This window comes from Petromyzon marinus (assembly GCF_048934315.1).
Source record: "Petromyzon marinus isolate PM22_M1 ecotype Great Lakes invasive population chromosome 83 unlocalized genomic scaffold, UKy_Petmar_22M1.pri1.0 chr83_unloc.3, whole genome shotgun sequence".
In the NCBI taxonomy this organism is placed as follows: Eukaryota; Metazoa; Chordata; class Hyperoartia; order Petromyzontiformes; family Petromyzontidae; genus Petromyzon; species Petromyzon marinus.
Genome location: NW_027422636.1, coordinates 42125 through 64699, shown reverse-complemented (window position 1 = coordinate 64699; position 22575 = coordinate 42125). Strand labels below are relative to the sequence as shown.

Genomic DNA, 22575 nt, shown 5'->3' with positions numbered 1-22575 from the left:
GGCTTGAACCCTGACCCCAGGGTCTCAGTCTCTCCCTCACGGCCACTGTGAACCCCCTGAGATAGAGACACCCAGACCCAGGGCTTGAACCCTGACCCCAGGGTCTCAGCGTCTCCCACACGGCCACTGTGAACCCCCCCAGAGAGAGAGAGAGACACCCAGACCCAGGGCTTGAACCCTGACCCCAGGGTCTCAGTGTCTCCCACACGGCCACTGTGAACCCCCCCAGAGAGAGAGAGAGACACCCAGACCCAGGGCTTGAACCCTGACCCCAGGGTCTCAGTGTCTCACACACGGCCACTGTGAACCCCCTGAGAAAAAGAGAGACACCCAGACCCAGGGCTTGAACCCTGACCCCAGGGTCTCAGTGTCTCCCACACGGCCACTGTGAACCCCCCCAGAGAGAGAGAGAGACACCCAGACCCAGGGCTTGAACCCTGACCCCAGGGTCTCAGTGTCTCACACACGGCCACTGTGAACCCCCCCAGAGAGAGAGACACCCAGACCCAGGGCTTGAACCCTGACCCCAGGGTCTCAGTGTCTCCAACACGGCCATCGTGAACCCCCTGAGAGAGAGACACCCAGACCCAGGGCTTGAACCCTGACCCCAGGGTCTCAGCGTCTCTCACACGGCCACTGTGAACCCCCTGAGAGAGACACCCAGACCCAGGGCTTGAACCCTGACCCCAGGGGTCTCAGCGTCTCCCACACGGCCACTCTGAACCTGACCCGGTTATTGTCAACTCCCAACCCCCCACCACCACCCCCCCACCACCACCCCCCCACCACCACCCCCCCACCACCACCCCCCCCACCAGCGCAAGAACAAGAAGCGCATGCCCAGCGTGCGGAAGCTGCTCAAGACGAGCTCGCTGAAGATCCAGAACAAGCTGAAGGAGCGAGCGTTCCGGCAACGCAGCGCCGACAAGCAGCAGCGGAAGCAGCAGCGGCGGCTGCGGCAGGCGCTGCGGGCGGTGCGGCCTGAGCAGGCGGAGGAGGCGGCGGCCGGTGGAGGCGGTGGAGGAGGAGGAGGAGGAGGAGCGGGGCCGTACGGGCAAAATGGTGGGTGTGTGGCGTGGGTGGGTGAAGTCGGTCAGCGGGTCGGTCGGTGGGCGGGTGGGTGGGTGGGTGAGTGAGTGGGTGGGTAAGTGGGTGGGTGTGTGGGTGAGTGGGTGAGTGGGTGGGTGGGTGGGTGAGTGGATGGGTGGGTGTGTGGGTGGGTGAGTGGGTGGGTGAGGCGCGGGCAGTGTTATTACCACCGCACTCTCCATGGTGAATCACTCTCCCTCTGTCTCTTTCCCCGTGTCTCTCTCCCTGTCTCTTTCCCCGTGTCTCTCTCCCCGTGTCTCTCTCTCACCGTGTCTCTCTCCCTGTCTCTTTCCCCGTGTCTCTCTCCCCGTGTCTCTCTCCCCGTGTCTCTCTCCCCGTGTCTCTCTCCCCGTGTCTCTCTCCCCGTGTCTCTCTCTCCCCGTGTCTCTCTCTCGCCATGTCTCTCTCCCCGTGTCTCTCTCCCCGTGTCTCTCTCTCCCCGTGTCTCTCTCCCCGTGTCTCTCCCCCCGTGTCTCTCCCCGTGTCTCTCTCCCCGTGTCTCTCTCTCCCCGTGTCTCTCTCGCCGTGTCTCTCTCCCCGTGTCTCTCTCTCCCCGTGTCTCTCCTCGTGTCTCTCTCCCCGTGTCTCTCTCACCGTGTCTCTCTCCCCGTGTCTCTCTCTCCCTCTGTCTCTCTCCCCGTGTCTCTCTCCCCGTGTCTCTCTCCCCGTGTCTCTCTCCCCGTGTCTCTCTCCCCGTGTCTCTCTCCCCGTGTCTCTCTCCCCGTGTCTCTCTCCCCGTGTCTCTCTCCCCGTGTCTCTCTCCCCATGTCTCTCTCCCCGTGTCTCTCTCTCACCGTGTCTCTCCCCGTGTCTCTCTCCCCGTGTCTCTCTCCCCATGTCTCTCTCTCACCGTGTCTCTCTCACCGTGTCTCTCTCCCCGTGTCTCTCTCTCACCGTGTCTCTCTCTCACCGTGTCTCTCTCCCCGTGTCTCTCTCCCCGTGTCTCTCTCCCCGTGTCTCTCTCCCCGTGTCTCTCTCCCCGTGTCTCTCTCCCCGTGTCTCTCTCTCCCCGTGTCTCTCTCTCGCCATGTCTCTCTCCCCGTGTCTCTCTCCCCGTGTCTCTCTCTCCCCGTGTCTCTCTCCCCGTGTCTCTCCCCCGTGTCTCTCCCCGTGTCTCTCTCCCCGTGTCTCTCTCTCCCCGTGTCTCTCTCGCCGTGTCTCTCTCCCCGTGTCTCTCTCTCCCCGTGTCTCTCCTCGTGTCTCTCTCCCCGTGTCTCTCTCACCGTGTCTCTCTCCCCGTGTCTCTCTCCCCCTCTGTCTCTCTCCCCGTGTCTCTCTCCCCGTGTCTCTCTCCCCGTGTCTCTCTCCCCGTGTCTCTCTCCCCGTGTCTCTCTCCCCGTGTCTCTCTCCCCGTGTCTCTCTCCCCGTGTCTCTCTCCCCATGTCTCTCTCCCCGTGTCTCTCTCTCACCGTGTCTCTCCCCGTGTCTCTCTCCCCGTGTCTCTCTCCCCATGTCTCTCTCTCACCGTGTCTCTCTCACCGTGTCTCTCTCCCCGTGTCTCTCTCTCACCGTGTCTCTCTCTCACCGTGTCTCTCTCCCCGTGTCTCTCTCCCCGTGTCTCTCTCCCCGTGTCTCTCTCTTCCCGTGTCTCTCTCTCTCCCCGTGTCTCTCTCTCCCCGTGTCTCTCTCTCACCGTGTCTCTCTCTCACCGTGTCTCTCTCCCCGTGTCTCTCTCCCCGTGTCTCTCTCCCCGTGTCTCTCTCTCCCCGTGTCTCTCTCCCCGTGTCTCTCTCCCCGTGTCTCTCTCCCCGTGTCTCTCTCCCCGTGTCTCTCTCCCCGTGTCTCTCTCCCCGTGTCTCTCTTTCACCGTGTCTCTCTCTCCCCGTGTCTCTCTCCCCGTGTCTCTCTCCCCGTGTCTCTCTCACCGTGTCTCTCTCCCCGTGTCTCTCTCCCCGTGTCTCTCTCCCCGTGTCTCTCTCCCCGTGTCTCTCTCCCCGTGTCTCTCTCCCCGTGTCTCTCTCCCCGTGTCTCTCTCTCACCGTGTCTCTCCCCGTGTCTCTCTCCCCGTGTCTCTCTCCCCATGTCTCTCTCTCACCGTGTCTCTCTCACCGTGTCTCTCTCCCCGTGTCTCTCTCTCACCGTGTCTCTCTCTCACCGTGTCTCTCTCCCCGTGTCTCTCTCCCCGTGTCTCTCTCCCCGTGTCTCTCTCTCCCCGTGTCTCTCTCCCCGTGTCTCTCTCCCCGTGTCTCTCTCCCCGTGTCTCTCTCCCCATGTCTCTCTCCCCGTGTCTCTCTCTCACCGTGTCTCTCCCCGTGTCTCTCTCCCCATGTCTCTCTCTCACCGTGTCTCTCTCACCGTGTCTCTCTCCCCGTGTCTCTCTCTCACCGTGTCTCTCTCCCCGTGTCTCTCTCCCCGTGTCTCTCTCCCCATGTCTCTCTCCCCGTGTCTCTCTCTCACCGTGTCTCTCCCCGTGTCTCTCTCCCCGTGTCTCTCTCCCCGTGTCTCTCTCCCCATGTCTCTCTCTCACCGTGTCTCTCTCACCGTGTCTCTCTCCCCGTGTCTCTCTCTCACCGTGTCTCTCTCTCCCCGTGTCTCTCTCCCCGTGTCTCTCTCCCCGTGTCTCTCTCTCCCCGTGTCTCTCTCTCCCCGTGTCTCTCTCTCCCCGTGTCTCTCTCCCCGTGTCTCTCTCCCCGTGTCTCTCTCCCCGTGTCTCTCTCCCCGTGTCTCTCTCCCCGTGTCTCTCTCCCCGTGTCTCTCTCTCACCGTGTCTCTCCCCGTGTCTCTCTCCCCATGTCTCTCTCTCACCGTGTCTCTCTCACCGTGTCTCTCTCCCCGTGTCTCTCTCTCACCGTGTCTCTCTCTCTCACCGTGTCTCTCTCCCCGTGTCTCTCTCCCCATGTCTCTCTCCCCGTGTCTCTCTCTCCCCGTGTCTCTCTCTCCCCGTGTCTCTCTCCCCGTGTCTCTCTCCCCGTGTCTCTCTCCCCGTGTCTCTCTCCCCGTGTCTCTCTCTCCCCGTGTCTCTCTCCCCGTGTCTCTCTCCCCGTGTCTCCCTCCCCGTGTCTCTCTCTCCCCGTGTCTCTCTCTCCCCGTGTCTCTCTCTCACCGTGTCTCTCTCCCCGTGTCTCTCTCCCCGTGTCTCTCTCCCCGTGTCTCTTTCCCCGTGTCTCTTTCCCCGTGTCTCTTTCCCCGTGTCTCTCTCTCCCCGTGTCTCTCTCCCCGTGTCTCTCTCTCTCCCCGTCTCTCTCTCCCCGTGTCTCTCTCTCCCCGTGTCTCTCTCTCCCAGTGTCTCTCTCCCCGTGTCTCTCTCCCCGTGTCTCTCTCCCCGTGTCTCTCTCCCCGTGTCTCTCTCTCCCCGTGTCTCTCTCTCCCCGTGTCTCTCTCTCACCGTGTCTCTCTCCCCGTGTCTCTCTCTCCCCGTGTCTCTCTCTCCCCGTGTCTCTCTCCCCGTGTCTCTCTCTCCCCGTGTCTCTCTCTCCCCGTGTCTCTCTCTCCCCGTGTCTCTCTCTCACCGTGTCTCTCTCCCCGTGTCTCTCTCCCCGTGTCTCTCTCCCCGTGTCTCTCTCCCCGTGTCTCTCTCTCCGTGTCTCTCTCTCCCCGTGTCTCTCTCTCCCCGTGTCTCTCTCTCCCCGTGTCTCTCTCTCCCCGTGTCTCTCTCTCCCCGTGTCTCTCTCTCCCCGTGTCTCTCTCTCCCCGTGTCTCTCTCTCCCCGTGTCTCTCTCTCCCCGTGTCTCTCTCTCCCCGTGTCTCTCTCCCCGTGTCTCTCTCTCCCCGTGTCTCTCTCTCCGTGTCTCTCTCTCCCCGTGTCTCTCTCTCCCCGTGTCTCTCTCTCCCCGTGTCTCTCTCTCCCCGTGTCTCTCTCTCCCCGTGTCTCTCTCTCCCCGTGTCTCTCTCTCCCCGTGTCTCTCTCTCCCCGTGTCTCTCTCTCCCCGTGTCTCTCTCTCCCCGTGTCTCTCTCTCCCCGTGTCTCTCTCTCCCCGTGTCTCTCTCTCCCCGTGTCTCTCTCTCCCCGTGTCTCTCTCTCCCCGTGTCTCTCTGCAGGCAACGCCACGGCAACAATGCAGAGGCGGAGGAGGTGGAACCCGGCGGACGAAGACCCTCACCACCCCGACCATCGCGACGAGGCCGATGACGACGTTGATGATGATGATGATCTTCCTTTGGACATGATGGAGGAGGAGGATTTGAAACTCATCCGGACAGCGGCGAACAACTCGGCCTTCCTGTCCGCACGGCTGGAGGCGAGGTGAGACGCTGAGACCCCTGGGGTCAGGGTTCAAGCCCTGGGTCTGGGTGTCTCTCTCTCAGGGGGTTCACAGTGGCCGTGTGGAAGACACTGAGACCCTGGGGTCAGGGTTCAAGCCCTGGGTCTGGGTGTCTCTCTCTCTCAGGGGGTTCACGATGGCCGTGTGGGAGACACTGAGACCCTGGGGTCAGGGTTCAAGCCCTGGGTCTGGGTGTCTCTCTCTCTCTCAGGGGGTTCACAGTGGCCGTGTGGGAGACACTGAGACCCCTGGGGTCAGGGTTCAAGCCCTGGGTCTGGGTGTCTCTCTCTCTCTCAGGGGGTTCACAGTGGCCGTGTGGGAGACACTGAGACCCTGGGGTCAGGGTTCAAGCCCTGGGTCTGGGTGACTCTCTCTCAGGAGGTTCACAGTGGCCGTGTGGGAGACACTGAGACCCCTGGGGTCAGGGTTCAAGCCCTGGGTCTGGGTGTCTCTCTCTCTCTCAGGGGGTTCACAGTGGCTGTGTGGGAGATGCTGAGACCCCTGGGGTCAGGGTTCAAGCCCTGGGTCTGGGATTATCTCCGTGTATCTCCGCGTGTCTCTATGTGTCTCCGCGTGTCTCCCCGTGTGTCTCCCCTCGTGTCTCCGCGTGTCTCTGCGTCTCCCCGTGTATGTCCCCGTGTCTCCCCGTGTATCTCCGCGTGTCTCCGCGTGTCTCTCCCCCCCCCCCTCCCCACCCCGTGCTCTCAGTCCGTGCGCCTCCAAGCGCCGCCGAAAATCTCGCCGTGACGACAACGACGCCGATGACGACGCCGATGACGACGGCGATGGCGGCGGCGGCGGCGGCGGTGGTGCCGGTGGTGCCGGTGTTGTCGGCGGCGGTGCCGGTGTTGGCAGCCTGGAGGAGATGTACGCGCGTGCGATGCTCCGCGCCGATCGGGGAGACGCGGGAGGAGCGGGGGAGACGCGTCTGGTGAAGCTGCTGCCTCTGAAGACGGAGAAGGGAGAGATCATCCGTCGGTCGGAGGTGCGGCCTGGTGAGTCTATGGGTCTCTGTGGTGAGTCTATGGGTCTCTGTGTGGTGATGGTGAGTCTATGGGTCTCTGTGTGGTGGTGAGTCTGTGGGTCTCTGTGTGGTGGTGAGTCTGTGGGTCTCTGTGTGGTGGTGGTGAGTCTGTGGGTCTCTGTTTGGTGGTGAGTCTGTGGGTCTCTATGTGGTGGTGAGTCTATGGGTCTCTGTGTGGTGATGAGTCTATGGGTCTCTGTGGTGGTGGTGAGTCTATGGGTCTCTATGTGGTGGTGAGTCTGCGGGTCTCTGTGGTGAGTCTATGGGTCTCTGTGTGGTGATGGTGAGTCTATGGGTCTCTGTGTGGTGGTGAGTCTGTGGGTCTCTGTGTGGTGGTGAGTCTGTGGGTCTCTGTGTGGTGGTGAGTCTGTGGGTCTCTGTGGTGAGTCTGTGGGTCTCTGTGTGGTGGTGAGTCTATGGGTCTCTGTGTGGTGGTGAGTCTGTGGGTCTCTGTGGTGAGTCTGTGGGTCTCTGTGTGGTGATGGTGAGTCTATGGGTCTCTGTGTGGTGGTGAGTCTGTGGGTCTCTGTGTGGTGGTGAGTCTGTGGGTCTCTGTGTGGTGGTGGTGAGTCTGTGGGTCTCTGTGGTGAGTCTATGGGTCTCTGTGTGGTGATGGTGAGTCTATGGGTCTCTGTGTGGTGGTGAGTCTATAAGTCTCTGTGTGGTGGTGAGTCTATGGGTCTCTGTGTGGTGGTGAGTCTATAAGTCTCTGTGTGGTGGTGAGTCTATGGGTCTCTGTGTGGTGGTGAGTCTATAAGTCTCTGTGTGGTGGTGAGTCTATGGGTCTCTGTGTGGTGAGTCTGTGGGTCTCTGTGTAGTGATGAGTCTATGGGTCTCTGTGTGGTGGTGAGTCTATGGGTCTCTGTGTGGTGGTGAGTCTGTGGGTCTCTGTAGTGAGTCTGTGGGTCTCTGTGTGGTGAGTCTGTGGGTCTCTGTGTGGTGGTGAGTCTGTGGGTCTCTGTGTGGTGGTGAGTCTGTGGGTCTCTGTAGTGAGTCTGTGGGTCTCTGTGTGGTGATGGTGAGTCTATGGGTCTCTGTGTGGTGGTGAGTCTATAAGTCTCTGTGTGGTGGTGAGTCTATGGGTCTCTGTGTGGTGGTGAGTCTATGGGTCTCTGTGTGGTGGTGAGTCTATAAGTCTCTGTGTGGTGGTGAGTCTATGGGTCTCTGTGTGGTGGTGAGTCTATAAGTCTCCGTGTGGTGGTGAGTCTATGGGTCTCTGTGTGTGTGGTGAGTCTGTGGGTCTCTATGCGGTGAGTCTATGGGTCTCTGTGTGATGAGTCTATGGGTCTCTGTGTGGTGAGTCTGTGGGTCTCTGTGGTGAGTCTGTGGGTCTCTATGCGGTGAGTCTATGGGTCTCTGTGTAATGAGTCTGTGGGTCTCTGTGTGGTGAGTCTGAGGGTCTCTGTGTGGTGAGTCTATAGGTCTCTGTGTGGTGAGTATATGGGTCTCTGTGGTGAGTCTATGGGTCTATGTGGTGGTGAGCCTATTTGTACCTGTGTGGTGGTGAGTCTGTGGGTCTCTGTGTGGTGGTGAGTCTGTGGGTCTCTGTGTGGTGATGGTGAGTCTATGGGTCTCTGTGTGGTGGTGAGTCTGTGGGTCTCTGTGTGGTGAGTCTGTGGGTCTCTGTGTGGTGGTGAGTCTGTGGGTCTCTGTGTGTGTGGTGGTGAGTCTGTGGGTCTCTGTGGTGAGTCTGTGGGTCTCTGTGTGGTGGTGAGTCTGTGGGTCTCTGTGTGGTGGTGAGTCTGTGGGTCTCTGTGGTGAGTCTGTGGGTCTCTGTGTGGTGATGGTGAGTCTATGGGTCTCTGTGTGGTGGTGAGTCTATAAGTCTCTGTGTGGTGGTGAGTCTATGGGTCTCTGTGTGGTGGTGAGTCTATGGGTCTCTGTGTGGTGGTGAGTCTATAAGTCTCTGTGTGGTGGTGAGTCTATGGGTCTCTGTGTGGTGGTGAGTCTATAAGTCTCCGTGTGGTGGTGAGTCTATGGGTCTCTGTGTGTGTGGTGAGTCTGTGGGTCTCTATGCGGTGAGTCTATGGGTCTCTGTGTGATGAGTCTATGGGTCTCTGTGTGGTGAGTCTGTGGGTCTCTGTGGTGAGTCTGTGGGTCTCTATGCGGTGAGTCTATGGGTCTCTGTGTAATGAGTCTGTGGGTCTCTGTGTGGTGAGTCTGAGGGTCTCTGTGTGGTGAGTCTATAGGTCTCTGTGTGGTGAGTATATGGGTCTCTGTGGTGAGTCTATGGGTCTATGTGGTGGTGAGCCTATTTGTACCTGTGTGGTGGTGAGTCTGTGGGTCTCTGTGTGGTGGTGAGTATATGGGTCTCTGTGTGGTGGTGAGTCTGTGGGTCTCTGTGTGGTGGTGAGTCTATGGGTCTCTGTGTGGTGAGTCTGTGGGTCTCTGTGTGGTGAGTCTGTGGGTCTCTGTGTGGTGGTGAGTCTATGGGTCTCTGTGTGGTGGTGAGTCTATGGGTCTCTGTGTGTGTGGTGGTGAGTCTGTGGGTCTCTGTGTGGTGGTGGTGGTGAGTCTATGGGTCTCTGTGTGGTGAGTCTGTGGGTCTCTGTGTGGTGGTGAGTCTGTGGGTCTCTGTGTGGTGGTGAGTCTGTGGGTCTCTGTGTGGTGGTGAGTATATGGGTCTCTGTGTGGTGGTGAGTCTGTGGGTCTCTGTGTGGTGGTGAGTCTATGGGTCTCTGTGTGGTGGTGAGTCTGTGGGTCTCTGTGTGGTGGTGAGTCTGTGGGTCTCTGTGTGGTGGTGAGTCTGTGGGTCTCTGTGGTGAGTCTGTGGGTCTCTGTGTGGTGGTGAGTCTATGGGTCTCTGTGTGGTGGTGAGTCTGTGGGTCTCTGTGGTGAGTCAGTGGGTCTCTGTGTGGTGAGTCTGTGGGTCTCTGTGTGGTGAGTCTGTGGGTCTCTGTGTGGTGGTGAGTCTGTGGGTTTCTGTGTGGTGGTGAGTCTGTGGGTCTCTGTGTGGTGAGTCTGTGGGTCTCTGTGTGGTGAGTCTGTGGGTCTCTGTGTGGTGGTGAGTCTATGGGTCTCTGTGTGGTGGTGAGTCTGTGCGTCTCTGTGTGGTGAGTCTGTGGGTCTCTGTGTGGTGAGTCTGTGGGTCTCTGTGTGGTGGTGAGTCTGTGGGTCTCTGTGTGGTGAGTCTATGGGTCTCTGTGTGGTGGTGAGTCTGTGGGTCTCTGTGTGGTGAGTCTGTGCGTCTCTGTGTGGTGAGTCTGTGGGTCTCTGTGTGGTGAGTCTGTGGGTCTCTGTGTGGTGAGTCTGTGCGTCTCTGTGTGGTGAGTCTGTGGGTCTCTGTGTGGTGAGTCTGTGGGTCTCTGTGTGGTGGTGAGTCTGTGGGTCTCTGTGTGGTGAGTCTATGGGTCTCTGTGTGGTGGTGAGTCTGTGGGTCTCTGTGTGGTGATGAGTCTGTGGGTCTCTGTGTGGTGGTGAGTCTGTGGGTCTCTGTGTGGTGGTGGTGAGTCTATGGGTCTCTGTGTGGTGAGTCTGTGGGTCTCTGTGTGGTGAGTCTGTGGGTCTCTGTGTGGTGGTGAGTATGCGGGTCTCTGTGTGGTGGTGAGTCTGTGGGTCTCTGTGTGGTGGTGGTGAGTCTATGGGTCTCTGTGTGGTGAGTCTGTGGGTCTCTGTGTGGTGAGTCTGTGGGTCTCTGTGTGGTGAGTCTGTGGGTCTCTGTGGTGAGTCAGTGGGTCTCTGTGTGGTGAGTCTGTGGGTCTCTGTGTGGTGAGTCTGTGGGTCTCTGTGTGGTGGTGAGTCTGTGGGTCTCTGTGGTGGTGAGTCTGTGGGTCTATGTGTGGTGAGTCTGTGGGTCTCTGTGTGGTGGTGAGTCTGTGGGTCTCTGTGTGGTGAGTCTATGGGTCTCTGTGTGGTGGTGAGTCTGTGGGTCTCTGTGTGGTGGTGAGTCTGTGGGTCTCTGTGTGGTGGTGAGTATGCGGGTCTCTGTGTGGTGGTGAGTCTGTGGGTCTCTGTGTGGTGGTGGTGAGTCTATGGGTCTCTGTGTGGTGAGTCTGTGGGTCTCTGTGTGGTGAGTCTGTGGGTCTCTGTGTGGTGGTGAGTATGCAGGTCTCTGTGTGGTGGTGAGTCTGTGGGTCTCTGTGTGGTGGTGGTGAGTCTATGGGTCTCTGTGTGGTGAGTCTGTGGGTCTCTGTGTGGTGAGTCTGTGGGTCTCTGTGTGGTGAGTCTGTGGGTCTCTGTGGTGAGTCAGTGGGTCTCTGTGTGGTGAGTCTGTGGGTCTCTGTGTGGTGAGTCTGTGGGTCTCTGTGTGGTGGTGAGTCTGTGGGTCTCTGTGGTGGTGAGTCTGTGGGTCTATGTGTGGTGAGTCTGTGGGTCTCTGTGTGGTGGTGAGTCTGTGGGTCTCTGTGTGGTGAGTCTGTGGGTCTCTGTGTGGTGAGTCTGTGGGTCTCTGTGGTGAGTCTGTGGGTCTCTGTGTGGTGAGTCTGTGGGTCTCTGTGTGGTGAGTCTGTGGGTCTCTGTGTGGTGAGTCTGTGGGTCTCTGTGTGGTGAGTCTGTGGGTCTCTGTGTGGTGGTGAGTCTGTGGGTCTCTGTGTGGTGAGTCTGTGGGTCTCTGTGGTGAGTCTGTGGGTCTCTGTGGTGAGTCTGTGGGTCTCTGTGTGGTGGTGAGTCTGTGGGTCTCTGTGTGGTGGTGAGTCTGTGGGTCTCTGTGGTGAGTCTGTGGGTCTCTGTGGTGATGATGGTGAGTCTGTGTGTCTCTTTGTGGTGGTGAGTCTATGGGTCTCTGTGTGGTGGTGAGTCTGTGGGTCTCTGTGTGGTGGTGAGTCTGTGGGTCTTTGTGTGGTGAGTCTGTGGGTCTCTGTGTGATGATGGTGAGTCTGTGTGTCTCTGTGTGATGATGGTGAGTCTGTGTGTCTCTGTGGTGAGTCTGTGGGTCTCTGTGGTGAGTCTATGGGTCTCTGTGTGGTGGTGAGTCTATGGGTCTCTGTGTGGTGGTGAGTCTATAAGTCTCTGTGTGGTGGTGAGTCTATGGGTCTCTGTGTGGTGGTGAGTCTATGGGTCTCTGTGTGGTGGTGAGTCTATGGGTCTCTGTGTGGTGGTGAGTCTATAAGTCTCTGTGTGGTGGTGAGTCTATGGGTCTCTGTGTGGTGGTGAGTCTATAAGTCTCTGTGTGGTGGTGAGTCTATGGGTCTCTGTGTGGTGGTGAGTCTATGGGTCTCTGTGTGGTGGTGAGTCTGTGGGTCTCTGTATGGTGGTGAGTCTATAAGTCTCTGTGTGGTGGTGAGTCTATGGGTCTCTGTGTGGTGGTGAGTCTATGGGTCTCTGTGTGGTGGTGAGTCTGTGGGTCTCTGTGTGGTGGTGGTGAGTCTATGGGTCTCTGTGTGGTGGTGAGTCTGGGGGTCTCTGTGTGGTGGTGAGTCTGTGGGTCTCTGTGTGGTGATGCGTCTGTGGGTCTCTGTGTGGTGGTGAGTCTGTGGGTCTCTGTGTGGTGAGTCTGTGGGTCTCTGTGTGGTGGTGAGTCTATGGGTCTCTGTGTGGTGGTGAGTCTATGGGTCTCTGTGTGGTGGAGAGTATGGGTCTCTGTGTGGTGGTGAGTCTGTGGGTCTCTGTTTGGTGGTGAGTCTGTGGGTCTCTGTGTGGTGGTGAGTCTGTGGGTCTCTGGTGGTGAGTCTGTGGGTCTCTGTGTGGTGATGGTGAGTCTATGGGTCTCTGTGTGTGTGGTGAGTCTGTGGGTCTCTGTGCGGTGGTGAGTCTGTGGGTCTCTGTGTGGTGGTGAGTCTATGGGTCTCTGTGTGGTGGTGAGTCTGTGGGTCTCTGTGCGGTGGTGGTGAGTCTGTGGGTCTCTGTGCGGTGGTGAGTATGCGGGTCTCTGTGTGTGTGGTGAGTCTGTGGGTCTCTGTGTGGTGATGGTGAGTCTATGGGTCTCTGTGTGTGTGGTGAGTCTGTGGGTGTCTGTGCGGTGGTGAGTCTGTGGGTCTCTGTGCGGTGGTGAGTCTGTGGGTCTCTGTGTGGTGGTGAGTCTGTGGGTCTCTGTGCGGTGGTGAGTCTGTGGGTCTCTGTGTGGTGGTGAGTCTGTGGATCTCTGTGTGTGGTGAGTATGTGGGTCTCTGTGTGGTGATGGTGAGTCTGTGGGTCTCTGTGTGGTGATGGTGAGTCTGTGGGTCTCTGTGTGGTGATGGTGAGTCTGTGGGTCTCTGTGGTGAGTCTGTGGGTCTTTGTGTGGTGAGTCTGTGGGTCTCTGTGTGGTGGTGAGTCTGTGGGTCTCTGTGCGGTGGTGAGTCTGTGGGTCTCTGTGCGGTGGTGAGTCTGTGGGTCTCTGTGTGGTGAGTCTGTGGGCCTCTGTGTGGTGAGTCTGTGGGTCTCTGTGTGGTGAATCTGTGGGTCTCTGTGGTGGTGAGTCTATGGGTCTCTGTGTGGTGAGTCTGTGGGTCTCTGTGTGGTGAGTCTGTGAGTCTCTGTGTGGTGAGTCTATGGGTCTCTGTGTGGTGAGTCTGTGGGTGTCTGTGTGGTGAGTCTGTGGGTCTCTGTGTGGTGAGTCTGTGAGTCTCTGTGTGGTGGTGAGTCTGTGGGTCTCTGTATGGTGAGTCTTTGGGTCTCTGTGTGGTGAGTCTGTGGGTCTCTGTGTGGTGAGTCTGTGGGTCTCTGTGTGTTGAGTCTGTGCGTCTCTTTGTGGTGAGTCTGTGGGTCTCTGGTGGTGAGTCTATGGGTCTCTGTGTGGTGCGTCTGTGGGTGTCTGTGTGGTGAGTCTATGGGTCTCTGTGCGGTGAGTCTATGGGTCTCTGTGCGGTGAGTCTGTGGGTGTCTGTGAGGTGAGTCTGTGGGTCTCTGTGTGTGGTGAGTCTGTGGGTCTCTCTGTGTGGTGAGTCTGTGGGTCTCTGTGTGATGAGTCTATGGGTCTCTGTGCGGTGGTGAGTCTGTGGGTCTCTATGATGATAAGTCTGTGGGTCTCTATGATGATGATGAGTCTGTGGGTCTCTATGATGATGATAAGTCTGTGGGTCTCTATGATGATGAGTCTGTGGGTCTCTATGTGGTGATGAGTATGTGGGTCTCTGTGTGATGAGTCTGTGGGTCTCTGTGATGATGAGTCTGTGGGTCTCTATGTGATGATGAGTCTATGGCTCTCTGTGTGATGAGTCTGTGGGTCTCTATGATGATGATGAGTCTGTGGCTCTCTCCATGATGATGAGTCTGTGGGTCTCTATGTGATGATGCGTCTATGGCTCTCTGTGTGATGAGTCTATGGGTCTCTATGATGATGATGAGTCTGTGGCTCTCTCCATGATGATGAGTCTTTGGGTCTCTCCGTGATGATGAGTCTGTGGGTCTCTCCGTGATGATGAGTCTGTGGCTCTCTCCGTGATGATGAGTCTGTGGGTCTCTATGATGATGAGTCTGTGGGTCTCTCTGTGATGATGAGTCTATGGGTCTCTATGGTGATGAGTCTGTGGGTCTCTCTGTGATGATGAGTCTGTGGGTCTCTATGATGATGAGTCTGTGGGTCTCTCTGTGATGATGAGTCTATGGGGCTCTATGGTGATGAGTCTGTGGGTCTCTCTGTGATGATGAGTCTGTGGGTCTCTATGATGATGAGTCTGTGGGTCTCTCCGTGATGATGAGTCTGTGGGTCTCTCTGTGATGATGAGTCTGTGGGTCTCTATGATGATGAGTCTGTGGGTCTCTCCGTGATGATGAGTCTGTGGGTCTCTCTGTGATGATGAGTCTGTGGGTCTCTATGATGATGAGTCTGTGGGTCTCTCCGTGATGATGAGTCTGTGGGTCTCTCTGTGATGAGTCTGTGGGTCTCTCTGTGATGATGAGTCTGTGGGTCTCTATGATGATGATGAGTCTGTGGGTCTCTATGATGATGATGAGTCTGTGGGTCTCTCCGTGATGATGAGTCTGTGGGTCTCTATGATGATGATGAGTCTGTGGGTCTCTCCGTGATGATGAGTCTGTGGGTCTCTATGATGATGATGAGTCTGTGGCTCTCTCCGTGATGATGATGAGTCTGTGGGTCTCTCCGTGATGATGAGTCTGTGGCTCTCTCCGTGATGATGATGATGATGAGTCTGTGGGTCTCTCTGTGATGATGATGAGTCTGCGGCTCTCTATGATGATGATGAGTCTGTGGGTCTCTCCGTGATGATGAGTCTGTGGGTCTCTCTGTGATGATGATGAGTCTGCGGCTCTCTATGATGATGATGAGTCTGTGGGTCTCTCCGTGATGATGAGTCTGTGGGTCTCTCCGTGATGATGAGTCTGTGGGTCTCTCCGTGATGATGAGTCTGTGGGTCTCTCCGTGATGATGAGTCTTGCTTCTCTCTCCGTGATGATGAGTCTGTGGCTCTCTCCGTGATGATGATGAGTCTGTGGCTCTCTCCGTGATGATGATGAATCTATGGGTCTCTATGATGATGATGAATCTACGGCTCTCTCTGTGATGATGAGTCTGTGGGTCTCTGTAATGATGAGTCTGTGGCTCTCTCTGTAATGATGAGTCTATGGGTCTCTGTAATGATGAGTCTGCGGCTCTCTCCGTGATGATGATGAGTCTGTGGGTCTCTCTCTATGATGATGAGTCTGTGGCTCTCTCTGATGATGAGTCTGTGGGTCTCTATGATGATGATGAGTCTATGGGTCTCTGTAATGATGATGAGTCTATGGGTCTCTGTAATGATGAGTCTGTGGGTCTCTAAGATGATGAGTCTGTGGGTCTCTCTGTGATGATGAGTCTGTGGGTCTCTCTGTGATGATGAGTCTGTGGCTCTCTATGATGATGATGAGTCTGTGGGTCTCTGTAATGATGAGTCTGTGGGTTCTCTCCGTGATGATGATGATGATGAGTCTGTGGGTCTCTCCGTAATGATGATGATGATGAGTCTGCGGCTCTCTCCGTAATGATGATGAGTCTGTGGGTCTCTGTAATGATGAGTATGCGGGTCTCTCCGTGATGATGATGATGATGAGTCTATGGGTCTCTGTAATGATGATGATGAGTCTGGGTCTCTCCGTGATGATGATGATGAGTCTGTGGGTCTCTCCGTGATGATGATGATGATGAGTCTGTGGCTCTCTGTAATGATGATGAGTCTATGGGTCTCTGTAATGATGATGATGAGTCTATGGGTCTCTGTAATGATGATGATGAGTCTGTGGGTCTCTCCGTGATGATGATGATGAGTCTGTGGGTCTCTCCGTGATGATGATGATGATGAGTCTGTGGGTCTCTTCGTGATGATGATGATGAGTCTATGGGTCTCTTCGTGATGATGATGAGTCTGTGGGTCTCTCCGTGATGATGATGATGAGTCTGCGGGTCTCTCCGTGATGATGATGATGAGTCTTTGGGTCTCTCCGTGATGATGATGATGATGAGTCTTTGGGTCTCTCCGTGATGATGATGATGATGAGTCTGCGGGTCTCTGTAATGATGATGATGATGAGTCTTTGGGTCTCTCCGTAATGATGATGATGATGAGTCTGCGGCTCTCTGTAATGATGATGATGAGTCTATGGGTCTCTCCGTGATGATGATGATGAGTCTGTGGGTCTCTCCGTGATGATGAGTCTGTGGGTCTCTCCGTGATGATGATGATGAGTCTGTGGCTCTCTGTAATGATGATGATGAGTCTATGGGTCTCTCCGTGATGATGATGATGATGAGTCTGTGGGTCTCTCCGTGATGATGAGTCTGTGGGTCTCTCCGTGATGATGATGATGATGAGTCTGTGGGTCTCTCTGTGATGATGATGATGATGAGTCTGTGGGTCTCTCCGTGATGATGATGATGAGTCTGTGGGTCTCTCCGTGATGATGATGATGAGTCTGTGGCTCTCTCTGATGATGATGATGATGAGTCTGTGGGTCTCTGTAATGATGAGTCTGTGGGTCTCTCCGTGATGATGATGATGATGAGTCTGTGGGTCTCTCCGTGATGATGATGATGAGTCTATGGGTCTCTGTAATGATGATGATGATGAGTCTGTGGGTCTCTCCGTGATGATGATGATGATGAGTCTGTGGCTCTCTGTAATGATGATGAGTCTATGGGTCTCTGTAATGATGATGAGTCTATGGGTCTCTGTAATGATGATGATGAGTCTATGGGTCTCTGTAATGATGATGATGAGTCTATGGGTCTCTGTAATGATGATGATGATGAGTCTATGGGTCTCTGTAATGATGATGATGAGTCTATGGGTCTCTGTAATGATGATGATGAGTCTATGGGTCTCTGTAATGATGATGATGAGTCTATGGGTCTCTGTAATGATGATGATGAGTCTATGGGTCTCTGTAATGATGATGATGATGAGTCTATGGGTCTCTGTAATGATGATGATGATGAGTCTATGGGTCTCTGTAATGATGATGATGAGTCTATGGGTCTCTGTAATGATGATGATGAGTCTATGGGTCTCTGTAATGATGATGATGAGTCTGTGGGTCTCTGTAATGATGATGATGAGTCTATGGGTCTCTGTAATGATGATGATGAGTCTATGGGTCTCTGTAATGATGATGATGAGTCTATGGGTCTCTGTAATGATGATGATGATGAGTCTATGGGTCTCTGTAATGATGATGATGATGAGTCTATGGGTCTCTGTAATGATGATGATGAGTCTATGGGTCTCTGTAATGATGATGATGAGTCTATGGGTCTCTGTAATGATGATGATGAGTCTGTGGGTCTCTGTAATGATGATGATGAGTCTATGGGTCTCTGTAATGATGATGATGAGTCTATGGGTCTCTGTAATGATGATGATGAGTCTGTGGGTCTCTCTGTAATGATGATGATTGATGATGAGTCTGCGGCTCCCTCCCCACCTCCTCACCTCTACCCCTCAGTGCCGAGCTCCGACCGCGACGACTCGGACGGGGATGAGGATGAGCAGGATGAGCAGGAGGATGTTGAGGATGTTGAGGATGTTGAGGCCGCCCCTCCCGGTGGTGGGGAGCGCCCCGGTGAGGGGTGCTGTGGGCACGGCGGTGACGGCGCCGGTGGTGGGGAGGAGTTGTTGATGGTGGTGGTGGTGGGCGGCGGTGGCGGTGGTGGTGGTGGTGTGGCCGGCCTCGCCCCAGCGTCAGGCGAGGAGCTGCGGCTTCGCCGCGCCCGGCTGCTGGCGGAGACGAAGCGACGGATGGCGCGGCTGGCGTCACGTGTGCTGGCGGAGCCGCACGGCAGCGTGAGTGCACGCACACGCAGCTACACACACACACACACATACACACACACATACACATACACCTACACATACACACACATACACCTATACACACACACACATACACCTATACACACATACACATACACCTACACATACACATACACCTACACATACACCTACACATACACCTACACACACACACAGCTACATACACATACACACATACACATATACACACACATACACATACACCTATACACATACACACACAGCTACACACACACATACATACACCTACACATACACCTACAGCTACACGCACACATACACCTATACACATACACACACAGCTACACACACATACACATACACCTATACACACACACATACATACACCTATACACACATACACATACACACACACACATACACACACACACATACACACACACATACACATACACACACATACACATACACCTACACACACACAGCTACACACACATACACATACACCTACACACACACACACATACACCTACACCTATACACATACACATACACACACATACACATACATACACCTACACACGCACACACACATACACATACATACACCTACACACGCACACACACATACACATACATACACACATACACATACACCTACACACACACACAGCTACACACACATACACCTACACACACACATACACACACATACACACACACATACACCTACACACACACACACACAGCTACACACACATACACCTACACACACACATACACACACATACACACACACATACACCTACACACACACACACACAGCTACACACACACACACATACACACACACACACATACACCTACACACACACAGCTACACACACACATACACACACATACACACACACCTACACACACATACACATACACCTACACACACACACAGCTACACACACATACACATACACCTATACACACACACACATACACCTACACACACACACACGCACACACACATACACACACATACACACCTACACACACACACAGCTACACACACACACATACACCTACACATACACACACACATACACCTACACACACACACAGCTACACACACATACACCTATACACATACACCTATACACACACACATACACCTACACACACACATACACCGCCTTTGTCTCCCCAGTGGCGATGTTTACTACACACCGCACCAGGTACTCATTTGAGGCTGAGTCGACCTAGGGGAGGCCCGGGACCGGTTCAGATAATCGTCACTGGTGTTGGCCGTGAGCGGGAATCGAACCCGGGTCGCCAGGTTCATAGCGCAGCGTAGCGCTAACCGGTACACTACCACTACACACTCACTCACACACCTACACACACACACACCTCTCACTACACACACACACACCTCTAACTACACACACACGTGCCTCTAACTACACACGCACACACCTACACACCTACACACACACACACCTACACACACATACAACACACACACCTACACACACATACAACACACACACCTACACACCTACACATACACACCTCTAACTACACACACACACCTACACACACACATACACATACATACACACATACACATACACCTACACACACACACAGCTACACACACATACACCTACACACACACATACACACACATACACACACACATACACCTACACACACACACAGCTACACACACACACACATACACACACACACATACACCTACACACACACAGCTACACACACACATACACACACATACACACACACCTACACACACATACACATACACCTACACACACACACAGCTACACACACATACACATACACCTATACACACACACACATACACCTACACACACACACACGCACACACACATACACACACATACACACATACACATACACCTACACACACACACAGCTACACACACATACACCTACACACACACATACACACATACACACACATACACCTACACACACACACACACAGCTACACACACACACACATACACACACACACACATACACCTACACACTCACAGCTACACACACACATACACACACATACACACACACCTACACACACATACACATACACCTACACACACACACAGCTACACACACATACACCTATACACACACACACATACACCTACACACACACACACGCACACACACATACACACACATACACACCTACACACACACACAGCTACACACACACACATACACCTACACATACACACACACATACACCTACACACACACACAGCTACACACACATACACCTATACACATACACCTATACACACACACATACACCTACACACACACATACACCGCCTTTGTCTCCCCAGTGGCGATGTTTACTACACACCGCACCAGGTACTCATTTGAGGCTGAGTCGACCTAGGGGAGGCCCGGGACCGGTTCAGATAATCGTCACTGGTGTTGGCCGTGAGCGGGAATCGAACCCGGGTCGCCAGGTTCATAGCGCAGCGTAGCGCTAACCGGTACACTACCACTACACACTCACTCACACACCTACACACACACACACCTCTCACTACACACACACACACCTCTAACTACACACACACGTGCCTCTAACTACACACGCACACACCTACACACCTACACACACACACACCTACACACACATACAACACACACACCTACACACACATACAACACACACACCTACACACCTACACATACACACCTCTAACTACACACACACACCTACACACACACATACACATACATACACACATACACATACACCTACACACACACACAGCTACACACACATACACCTACACACACACATACACACACATACACACACACATACACCTACACACACACACAGCTACACACACACACACATACACACACACACATACACCTACACACACACAGCTACACACACACATACACACACATACACACACACCTACACACACATACACATACACCTACACACACACACAGCTACACACACATACACATACACCTATACACACACACACATACACCTACACACACACACACGCACACACACATACACACACATACACACATACACATACACCTACACACACACACAGCTACACACACATACACCTACACACACACATACACACATACACACACATACACCTACACACACACACACACAGCTACACACACACACACATACACACACACACACATACACCTACACACTCACAGCTACACACACACATACACACACATACACACACACCTACACACACATACACATACACCTACACACACACACAGCTACACACACATACACCTATACACACACACACATACACCTACACACACACACACGCACACACACATACACACACATACACACCTACACACACACACAGCTACACACACACACATACACCTACACATACACACACACATACACATACACCTACACACACACACAGCTACACACACATACACCTATACACATACACCTATACACACACACATACACCTACACACACACATACACCGCCTTTGTCTCCCCAGTGGCGATGTTTACTACACACCGCACCAGGTACTCATTTGAGGCTGAGTCGACCTAGGGGAGGCCCGGGACCGGTTCAGATAATCGTCACTGGTGTTGGCCGTGAGCGGGAATCGAACCCGGGTCGCCAGGTTCATAGCGCAGCGTAGCGCTAACCGGTACACTACCACTACACACTCACTCACACACCTACACACACACACACCTCTCACTACACACACACACACCTCTAACTACACACACACGTGCCTCTAACTACACACGCACACACCTACACACCTACACACACACACACCTACACACACATACAACACACACACCTACACACACATACAACACACACACCTACACACCTACACATACACACCTCTAACTACACACACACACCTACACACACACACACACACACCTACACACACCTACACACACACCTGTACACCTACACACACCTACACACACACCTACACACATCTACACACACCTACACACACCTATACCTACACACATCTACACACACACCTACTCACACACACACACCTGCCTACCACCCACACACCCACCCACACACCTGCCTACCACCCACACACCCACCCACACACCTGCCTACCACCCACACACCCACCCACACACCTGCCTACCACCCACACACCCGCCCACACACCTGCCTACCACCCAGCTATCCACCGATCGTCTAACCGGTAGTGGGGGTGGGTGGTAGTGGTGGGTGGTAGTGGTGTCAGTGGGTGGTGGTGTCAGTGGGTGGTAGGGGTGGCTGGGAGATGTGGGTGGTAGTGGTGGGTGGTAGTGGTATTAGTGGGTGGCAGTAGTGGGTAGTGGTGGGTGGTAGTGGTGGGATGGTAGTGGGTAGTAGTGGGTGGTAGTGGTGGGTGGTAGTGGCGTGCGTACGCTCCCACCACCCTCTCCTCCCCTCTCTAACACTCGGAGTGTTACGGGCCGGCCTGACCCTCCCCACCCGCAGCTGAAGGAGTTGCGTGAGCTGCGTTCTATGCTTCACGAGAAGTGGTGTGGCCGGACCCCTCCCTCTCCTCTCTAACACTCGGAGTGTTACGGGCCGGCTGACCTCCCCACCCGCAGCTGAAGGAGTTGCGTGAGCTGCGTTCTATGCTTCACGAGAAGTGGTGTGGCCGAAACCCCTCCCTCTCCTCTCTAACACTCGGAGTGTTACGGGCCGGCCTGACCCTCCCCACCCGCAGCTGAAGGAGTTGCGTGAGCTGCGTTCTATGCTCCACGAGAAGCGCTGTGGTGTGGCCGGCACCGTGCGAAAGCTGGCGATGCTCTCCCTGCTCGAGGTCTTCCTGGACGTTGTGCCCGGCTACCGGATCCGGCCGCTCAGCGCGGCCGAGAAGGACACCAAGGTGGGTGGTAGTGGGTGTGGTGTGGTGTGGTGGGCGTGTGTGTGTGTGTGTGTACGTGTGTGTGTGTGTTACTGTGTGTGTGTGTGTGACTGTGTGTGTGTGTCTGTGTGTGTGTGACTGTGTGTGTGACTGTCTGTGTGTGACTGTGTCTGTGTGTGACTGTGTGTGTGTGTGA

The 22575-nt window shown here is 54.7% G+C and overlaps 1 protein-coding gene across 1 annotated transcript in view; it reads left to right on the top strand.

Moving 5' to 3' along the window:
• LOC142908391 (nucleolar complex protein 3 homolog) overlaps nt 1-22575 on the top strand; it is a 66449-nt gene that overhangs the window by 4798 nt on the left and 39076 nt on the right. The window contains exons 2-6 of the mRNA XM_076058987.1: nt 819-1062; nt 5068-5272; nt 6000-6286; nt 17110-17447; nt 22239-22400. Of these exons, the coding sequence (XP_075915102.1) occupies nt 819-1062; nt 5068-5272; nt 6000-6286; nt 17110-17447; nt 22239-22400 (1236 nt within the window). The remainder of the gene's footprint in view (nt 1-818; nt 1063-5067; nt 5273-5999; nt 6287-17109; nt 17448-22238; nt 22401-22575) is intronic.